A 9,361-nucleotide genomic window follows, 5' to 3' on the forward strand; every position below is an offset into this window, starting at 1 on the left:
TGTTGACTTTTTCTTAATATTTTTCCTGGCTCAGGAGAAAAGAGCTGAGTGTTCAGGGTGAGATAATATCCTTTAAATTGTGCTTTTTATTATATGTGTGATCATGTCTTCTACTTCCAGTGATCTGGAATGGGGTTCAGAAATGCATCCTTCCCTGTTTCCAGTGGACGGTAGAAAATTCTAGAATGGATCAAAGGGACACTGGTATTCTCTGACTTTTACAAAGTTACCTATTTCTTTTTATTAGGAAGGAAAAATTACCTGTCTCTATCACTTCCGTGCTTCTATATTAAATATGAAATGAATTTAGCCTTCTTGTTCATTTTGCGTCTCCTCACACCAATACTAGGCAATGTGTTCAGAGCCTGGGGGTGGGCAGCTCAAAAGAACTGCTTATTTAGTTCAAGAGGCAGGCTCCAACCTGTTAGCTGTCAAGTTGAGTGCCACTTGTGCTGTCATTTTTCCTGAAGACTTTGAACAGCTTGGAATGAGGAAATAACAGGTCGAGTGACTTCTAGGCTGATTGAGAGTGTGCATTGTGCAAGGTAAAGGTGAATATAGGAATCGTGTCTAACCTGGGACATAGGTAATCCTCCAAACTATGAATGAATGAGTGTGAGCAACTTTATAGTAGAGGAACCTGACAACAGGAACTCAGCCAGGTGATAAAGGTCAACATCAGTAGTCACAAATCATGCTGATAGTCTGTGCCCTTGATATAATGTTACAAAGATAGCACTGTATCTCTGTAAAGGACATTTATTCCATAACCTCAGTCTAAACATGGGACAAATTCCAATAGGGGGGCGTCCTACAAAAGATTTGACCAGTGCTCCCCCAAACTGTCAAGGTCATCAAAACCAAGGAAAATCTGAGAAACACCCACAATCAAGAGGAGACTAAGTATAATGTGGTACCTTGGATGGGATCCTGGATCAGAAATGGGACAACAGGTAAAAACCAAGGAAGTATCTGAACAAGCCTTAGTGTCAATACAGGTTCATATGTAACAGAAAGATGCTAGTAATAGAGGAAACTATGTGCCAGGCGGAGGAGGCATGTGTGCCCACAATTTTTCTGTAAAAGTTTTTTTTAAAAAAAACGAAAATAAACAGTGGCCCCCATCAACTTCCGGCGCCGCCTCCCGGAAGCAGGAAATGGCGGTGCCCCTAACAAAGATGGCGTCGCCGGCGTCACGGAGAGGCCCGCCCCAGGCAAAGATGGCGGCGGCGAGGGGGAGGAACCGGAAGCGCGGTCCGGCGGGGCCGCGGAAGGCTGACGGCGCGCCGGGCGGCGGGGGTCCGGGCATGAAGCTGGGCCGGGCCGCCCTGGGCCTGCTGCTGCTGGCGCCGCTGGCGCGCGCGGTGGAGCCCATCAGCCTGGGGCTGGCCCTGGCCGGCGTGCTCACCAGCTACATCTCCTACCCGCGCCTCTACTGCCTCTTCGCCGAGTGCTGCAACCACAAGCGGAGCCTCCGCCGCGAAGGTAGGCGGGCGGCCGGCGGTCCGAGGCGGGGTCGGGCGCCCCGGCGAGCAGAGGCCGGCGGGCCGGACCCGGAACCCGGTGCCCGGGCGGCCCGGTGCGGGTGGGGCCTGGCGCTGCGCCACCGCCGGACGCGGCCGGACTTCGGTCGGACCCGGGAGGCGAACTGCCGGCCGGGTGCTTCCCGCAGACACGGGGGCGGGGGCCGTGCGGACAGGGAAACTTCCCCCAAAGATAAGGCGAGCAGACGTCCCGATTTCTGACAATGTGTCCCGCGTCCCGCGGCGTTTCGGGACTTTTTTAAACAGCCGCGGGACACATTGTTAGAAATCACGTCTGGTCGCCTTACCCCAAGAGACGTGCGCCTTCGCGGCCGGAGACGGGAAGGATGGCGGGCTCTTCCGGGCGGGCCCCGCGGCCGAACCGCGGCCCTTTGCCTGCGCCGCGGGGCGGGGGGCGCGGGGCCGGGGCGGGAGGCGCGGGGCCGGGGCGGGAGGCGCGGGGCTGCGGCGGGAGGCGCGGGGCTGGGGTCGGTGCTCGTCACCGCCGGCGGGGGGCGCGGAGCCGCGGACCTTTCAGGGGAGCAGCCCGGCTGGGGCCCGTGTGCATGGGCCGCGCTAGCAGAGGGGACCCGGGCCCACCCGCTCGGGCTTCCTCGCCTCCCGGGAGCCCGCGGCTGGAAACGCGGCCGAATCCCGCCCGCCGCCGCCCGCACCCCCCTGACGGGCTCCGCTTTCCCCAGAGCTGCAGCGGGACCTGGACCGCAAGCTCTTCGGGCAGCATCTTGCCAAGAAGGTCATCCTAAACGCCCTGACCGGCTTCATCAGCAACCCGAAGCCCAAGAAGCCGCTCACGCTCTCCATGCACGGCTGGACCGGCACCGGCAAGAACTTCGCCAGCAAGATCATCGCCGAGAACCTGTACGAGGGCGGCCTCAGCAGCCACTTTGTGCACCTGTTCGTGGCCACGCTGCACTTCCCGCACGCCTCCAACCTCACCCTGTACAAGGCAAGCGGGGCGCTGCGTGGGGGTTTCTCGGGTGTGGGGTGGGGTTTGGGGATTGCTGGTTAGAAGGAGTGAGCCCTGAAATGGCCGCGGGTGGCAGCCACGGAGGGTTTCAGATGCCCGGAGCAGTTCCGCTACCAAACCTCGTGGTTTCCAGAGTCAGGCCCAGTGTGTTGCTAGTTTTAAGTGGGGGCAGGGGATCTTGGAAACGGCCACAGCCACATCCGACTTAAAGTCATCATCAGACCTCACTCATTTTGTGGAAGAGGGAACCTTTCTAGAGAGGCCGAAGTTTGCTACCTTCAGTGTGGCAAACCGCTTTTGTTTTCTGTCGCTGGTCAGCGGCCTGGGCTTTGGCGGCAGACACATCTGGATTTGAGTCCTGACTCGCCCACACCAGTTGTGTGGCCTTGGGAAGCTTGCCCCACCTCTCGGAGGCTCAGTTCTTCATCTGTGAAATGGGGCCATGAGAACTCAGTGAGCTCTGTCTATCACGTGTGTGTCCTGGTCCCTGGCACATGAGTGTTCGAATAAGCGTCAACTGTCACCTTTCTTAATGTGTGTAACAAACCCGCAAAGTGGCAAGACGCAGCCATTTAACCCTCATCCTTCCTTCCCCTTTCTGCTTGGGTGACCAGCTGCCCAAGGTTCCTAGCATGTGGGATTTTCAGTGCCAAACCTGGGAAAGTTCCAGACAAATTGAGTCAAGTGGGTCATCCTAGTTAGCATTCAGGCTCCATTACTTACTAGCTGTGTGATGTTGGGCAAGTTACTTACCCTCTCAGTGCCTTAATTTCCTCAGCTGTAAAATAGAGTGCAATGGTGTTCTGTTGTGCACACATTGGATTGGCCTGGGGAGCTCACGATAAAGCATGATGGGAGTAGAGCTCAGAGGGCGGCTGGCGGGTAGTGAGGGCTCAGTACGTGTTCTCTGTTATTGCCTAAAGTTTCGGAGGCAGAGAGGGAGAACTAGCAGATCTGAGCGAGTCCTTGTTTAAACAGGGATGTGTTTGGGGGCCACGTGCTCTCCTGAGGTTCCTCTGTGCACAGAGACTAGTCCTCCTTAGAGCAGAATTCCTACTTAGATACGTAGAATGGAACATTGTAACCCGGCTCCCCTGGTCGAGGTAGCCAAGCAGACACCAAAATCATAAGAAGTCAAACCTGAAAACAGCTAATTTCTCCTCTTCACTTTGTGTGGGGAATTCAGAAAAGCACCGTAGCTCAAACTTCTGATTAAATAGGTCTTTTCTCCTTAATTGGTTAGTTTTTTTAAAAATATATATTTTATTGATTTTTTACAGAGAGGAAGGGAGAGGGATAGAGAGTTGGAAACATTGATCAGCTGCCTCCTGCACACCCCCTACGGGGGATGTGCTCACAACCAAGGTACATGTCCTTGACCAGAATCGAACCTGGGACCTTTCTGTCTGAAGACCAGTGCTCTACCCACTGAGCCGAACCAGCTAGGGCAATTGCTTGTGTTTCTAAGAAGTACCTGATTGTGTTCTCAGGGAATGTTTCTGCTTAAGCACAGCCGTGGGCATTGTCCCAGAACCTCAGGAGTGTTATCTGGCCACACTCATGCCAAGGCGCATGCTCTCGAGTCCAGGCGCCTCACTTAAAGGAGCCTGCACGCCTTACTTTCCCCCTCAGGAGGCTGGAGCCTTCCCACGGCTGTGCTGAGGACTGATGGCAGAACGGGTCTCTCGTCCTCTCCCTTCCTTCTGGAAGGCCGGTGTGCACAGGAAGTGTGTTAACATGGCCGGCAGTTCAGTGCCACAGCTTTGGGGTGACAGCTCAGGAATTATAATCCAAGTGGGGGCTTTGGAATCAGGCAGGGTGGGGTTCAGATCCCAGTAATTTTATAATGGCACGTTGATTAAGCTCGTGCCTGTGTCCTCATCTGTAAAATGGGTGTGATTACACCCATCGGAGGGGTTGTGTGTGTGAAGTTGTTAGCTCGGAGCTGACGCTGCAGCGAGCGCTCAGCCTTTCCGAAGCCGCTGGGGTTTACCGGTGCCGGGTGCCGGGCTGGGGTCGGAGCTGCGCCTGCTGAGAACTCGTGTCGCTTCCCCTGCGATTCAGGACCAGCTACAGCTGTGGATCCGCGGCAACGTGAGCGCCTGCGCGAGGTCCATCTTCATATTCGATGAGATGGACAAGATGCACGCCGGCCTCATCGATGCCATCAAGCCTTTCCTGGACTATTACGACCACGTGGACGGGGTCTCCTACCAGAAAGCCATCTTCATCTTCCTCAGGTACGTCCTGGCGGGCGCGGTGGAGAGCTCGGAGCCTGCGGGCTGGGGGAGGCCCGCTCTCATTCCCCGCACCTGCTCTGCAGCAACGCAGGGGCGGAGAGGATCACAGACGTGGCCCTCGACTTCTGGCGAAGCGGGCGGCGGAGGGAGGAGATCAAGCTCCGGGACATGGAGCCCGCCCTGTCGGTGTCGGCCTTCAACAACAAGAACAGTGAGTTCGGGAGCCCGCGCCCCTGCCCGGCGCCCGCAGGAGCGGAGTCTGTTGGGAAGGGGGAAGTGGTTCGTTCGGGAGTTCTTGAAATGAGTTCCTGTTTTCCTCGGCGCGGTTGATTCCTTTGGCGCAGGAGAGCAGATGGCCGCTGTGGGCGCCTCCGGGGGAGGAGACGCCGGTGGGCTTTGCTCTCTGGGTGGCCCAGAGCTCAGCTTCTGTGCGTGAGGCTCGTCTGTCCTGGGCGCCGTGCGGAACGCTCCCTGCATCTTCCTGTGACCCTCAGTCACCGGGGGGAGAGGCTAGTCCCTGCCGTCCCGTTTTACAGATGAGGACACTGAGGCGCAGGCTGCTGTGGCAGCTAGCCCACGTCCACGCAGCCTGCTACTGACCCTGTTCCAGAGCCCGAGCCTTAACCGCCCAGCTCCGTGCTCCTCGCTGAAGCTCACACCGTAGACCTTGAGCCCTGGGAGGCGGAGAGCCAGGGTGGTGGAGACTCGCCAGGTGGCACTGACCATTCAGGTCTCTGCTCTGCTTGGGTTTGTGCTTGCGAAGACAGAGCAAAAGGTTTCCTTCTAAACAGACTCCAGGAAACTCATGCTCTGTAGAGTCTGGGATAGTTTATGTCCGTTTGTGCAACTGGAATGTCACTGGTGAGAGACAGGATCCTGTAACATGTTCGCTGGTTTCTTGGCGTGCCAGAAGGTGGCCAGGTGCAGTGGAAACTTCGCCCAAATTCTGCAGCAGGCGCTGCCAGGTGCCAGGGCAGGAGCTGAGCTTTGGAATCGGGCAGACCTGGCCTAGCTGCTTGCTGATGGCCTTGGGCAGGTGGCTGAACTCTCTCATTCATCTGACAAATATTTATTATGCAACGACCAGGAGTCAGGCACTGGGCTAAGACCAGGAGAAGTCCTTCTTCTCATGAATGTATATCCTAGTGATAACCAACGAGAAGGAAACGTGCGGGATGATGGCTACCGGTGTATCTAACAGAGGTAGTATGTATCTCCCTCTCCCCCCCCCCAAGAGGCAGAAAGCAATTAAGAAAAGGTTTGGGGTGCCAGGACGAGGGTGGGCTGTGGCTTTAGATAGAAGGGTCAGAGGGCTCTCTGAGGGTGGCACTGAGCTGACAGGAGTGAGGGCCGGGCCCTGTGGGCACCGAGGTGGGAGTGCGCCTGGGTCGCTGGAGCTGGCCCAGAGGAGACAGTTAGATTAGAGGGGAGACGGCGGGGGTGCAGCTCAGAGGCCTGGGGGCCACGGTGAGGCCTTGGGTTTGGCTCCACGTGGAGAGGGAGCCCCTGCGGGGTTCCCAGCAGACAGTGACGTGGTCTGACTTGGTCTTAACGGGCTGCGCTGGCTGCTGGAGGAGAGCAGCCTGCAGGTGGCAGGGGCCGGGGACCACCCGGAAGCCGGGCAGCCAGGGGAGAAGTGCAGGGGCCTGCGGCAGCGGGTGGCAGGGGGGTGGGACATTGTCGGATTAGGGTGCATTTTGAAGGTAGAAACAAAGAGATTTCCTGAAGGACTGTGTGTAGAAACGAGAGACAAACCAGGGTCTGCCTTAGCACTCCGAGGGAGGCACTGCCATGTATGGGCACAGACGGCGGAGCCGCAGGGTGGTGGGGAAGGCGGGAGGTGGGGATGGACGTGTTCAGTGAGTGGAGACACGTTATGGCGTTCAGCAGAGATGCGGAGCTGACGGCTGGTTGTTCCGGGCAATTCCGGGGGCGTCAGACAGAACACAAACTGGGAGGTGGATGGTTTCTGAAGCCACGGGACTGAGGTGACCGCACGCTCTTCCCGGTCTTGGTGTGGGGCCCCTTGTTCAGGCTCTGCCTGGGGCACCCCCTCCGCCGGCCTCGCCTGACCGCGTGGCCCTCGTTCACAGCCGCCCGCTCTGAACTGCCTGTGTCCGGCCTCCTGGGGCTCGGCTGGTGAGCCGGGGAGGGAGGGAGGGACGGAGGGCAGCGTCCTCGTCTGCCTGGCCCTGGGCCTCATTCCCAGGCCCGGCAAGCCTGGCACAGGCGGGCCTTCGGGAGGGGCTGTGGTGTTGCTGCCCGGGGTCAGTTTCGCTTTTCCCCACGCCTCAGACTCCACTCCATCCTGGCACAGAGCTCAAACCCTGGAATTTCCTGCGTGAAAAGACCACGTGGTGCATTCAGAACAAATCCAACCCCAGCCTGAGCTTGTTAGCTAATGAGCTGGTTTTGGGAAGCACCTGAGGGAGATGAGAGGCGGGGAGAGGAGGTTGAGTCGGAGGTGCCTGTGTAACGAAGCCCACAGACTTAAAAACGCCAGAGGACGGGGTTCCGGGAGCTCCTGGTCGGGGCGCACTCGGAGAGGGCCTGGCAGGTGTGTCCTGTCCCCAGGCTCGCCCCCTGCGTCTTCTCATTACAGCTGGGCTCACTGCTCTGCATTAGTGCCGGGTGTACATCGTGGTTTACAGAGCGCTCCCCTGGCATTGCAGTGCCGCCTGCCGCCGTGCAGTTATCAGTGTTACTGTGTGTCTGAGTCTCCACCTGGCTCTTCGTTTCATAATAAACTGGTAACCTAGTACAGTGGTCGGCAAACTTCGGCTCACGAGCCACCTGCAGCTCTTTGGCCCCTTGAGTGTGGCTCTCCCACAAAATATCACGGCCTGGGTGAGTCTGTTTTGAAGAAGTGGCGTTAGAAGAGGTTTAAGTTTAAAAAAATTTGGCTCTCCAAAGAATTTCATTCGTGGTGCTGTTGATATTTGGCTCTGTTGACTAATGAGTTTGCTGACCACTGCCCTAGTTAAGTAAGATAATTCTCCAGGTGTGTGAGCTGCTCTAGCAAATCAGTTGACCCCAAGGAGGGGATCATGAGAACCTCTAGCAGCTGAGCTGGTCGGTCAGAGCGCAGGTGACACCTGAACTTGCAGTTGGCAGAAGTGGGGGTGCTGAGCCCTCACCAGGTAGACAGCGACAGAATGGACTTGAATTGTAGGACCAGCTGGTGTGGGCGGATCACTTCGCGTGGGAGAGGGTGAAGGCCCGGAGGGAAGCAGAGTGGGAGGGAGACGCTGGAGAGGCTGGTGAGGTCCAGCGGGCGATGTTTCCTCCTGGATGGAGCGAGTGCTGGGCAGGAGGCCCGGGCCGCCCGGGGTGGGGTGCTGGGTGGGTGCAGGGCCTCCTGCAGCCTGGGGCTTCCCAATTCTTACTCAGGGGCCTGGTGTTTGGTCCCCCAAATGCTCTGGACCTGCCGGCAGCCGCAGTAGGTTTCTCCCCAGCTGCTCATCCAGGGAGTGAGTTTTCAGAACAGATGGGTGTCTGTCGCTCGCCAAGACTCCTGGCCTTTCCTGGAATCCGAATCACTCCCTTTCCTCTGCCTCCGCCGGGCCACAGGCACCCAGGGTGGTGGGCCTCCCACCGCCTCCGATCTTGTCACACCTAGAGGTCTCCCGGAGCCCGGTGTGGCCAAAGTGTTCCTCCCCCTCCCTCTGGGGCTTTCATCCCTCCTGCCTCACTGGCTAGGTGCTCCCTGTGGGCAGGTGCGGCCTGGCTCCACAGCAGCAGAAGACGTGTGGGTGGGCAGGGGCAGAGGGCGGGGCAGAGGATGACCGCACCCTCTCTCCCCAGGTGGCTTCTGGCACAGCAGCTTAATTGACCGAAATCTCATCGACTACTTCGTCCCCTTCCTCCCCCTGGAGTATAAGCACCTGAAGATGTGTGTCCGTGTGGAAATGCAGGCCCGGGGCTATGATGTGGACGAGGACATTGTCACCCGGGTGGCCGACGAGATGACCTTTTTCCCCAAGGACGAGAAGGTTTTCTCCGACAAAGGCTGCAAGACGGTGTTCACCAAGTTGGACTATTACTACGATGACTGACGGCCCGGGAGTCCTGCACGCCGGGGAACTGTGCTCGAACCCGGGCCGGAGGCAGTGCGCTCCTCCTTGGACGCGGCTTCCCGCGCTGTGCGCGCCCAGCGGGCCCGAGGGCGGCTCCTTCCTGCCGGAGGCCGCTCCCGGTCCACTCGGATCAGGGCTCATGATTTTTTAAAAATCATGTTTTAATGTCAAGTGTTTCTGTTTCAAGGAAGGACGAAAAGTTTTACTGAAATGGGGTAATTTTATTTAAAATGGTTTTAACATTCTGAGAAGCTTTTCAGACTCGGTGTTGGCTGTGAGTGGTTTTTCAAGTTCCCATCCTCGCGATGTGCTCTCTCGACTGCCAGAAGCCCACGTCCTGCGCCGGCGGGGACAGGGCGGGCAGGGCCCAGGCACCGGGCGAGGGCAGTGCCGCCTCAGGGAAAGGACACGGCGGGCAGGGCCCAGACACGTCGCAGGAAGCCTGGGGTCCTCCCGGGCTCTCCTCCCAGCAGCACTGGGAACACTTGTCAGAGAATCCCCCGGAGCCCGGGGGGTGGCTCTGCTGGCACCGAG

At 58.0% G+C, this 9,361-nt stretch overlaps 1 protein-coding gene across 1 annotated transcript; it reads left to right on the top strand.

The window, feature by feature from the left end:
- The first annotated feature begins 1,232 nt into the window (after window positions 1-1,232).
- On the top strand, window positions 1,233-9,091 carry LOC118706716 (torsin-1A). Its single transcript, XM_036416304.2, has 5 exons — window positions 1,233-1,485; window positions 2,225-2,490; window positions 4,576-4,751; window positions 4,835-4,962; window positions 8,556-9,091. The coding sequence occupies exons 1-5, from the start codon at window positions 1,308-1,310 to the stop codon at window positions 8,804-8,806; spliced, it is 999 nt and encodes a 332-aa protein (XP_036272197.1). The 5' UTR covers window positions 1,233-1,307; the 3' UTR covers window positions 8,807-9,091.
- The last annotated feature ends 270 nt before the right edge of the window (window positions 9,092-9,361 follow it).

This window comes from Pipistrellus kuhlii, unplaced genomic scaffold, assembly GCF_014108245.1.
Source record: "Pipistrellus kuhlii isolate mPipKuh1 unplaced genomic scaffold, mPipKuh1.p scaffold_m20_p_53, whole genome shotgun sequence".
NCBI lineage: Eukaryota > Metazoa > Chordata > Mammalia > Chiroptera > Vespertilionidae > Pipistrellus > Pipistrellus kuhlii.

Coding starts and splice junctions, on each gene's coding strand:
- LOC118706716 (XM_036416304.2), top strand. CDS start 1,308: ATGAAGCTGGGCCGGGCCGCCCTGGGCCTGCTGCTGCTGGCGCCGCTG. Junction 4,752..4,834: donor GCCATCTTCATCTTCCTCAG/GTACGTCCTGGC, acceptor CCTGCTCTGCAG/CAACGCAGGGGCGGAGAGGA. Junction 4,963..8,555: donor GGCCTTCAACAACAAGAACA/GTGAGTTCGGGA, acceptor CTCTCTCCCCAG/GTGGCTTCTGGCACAGCAGC.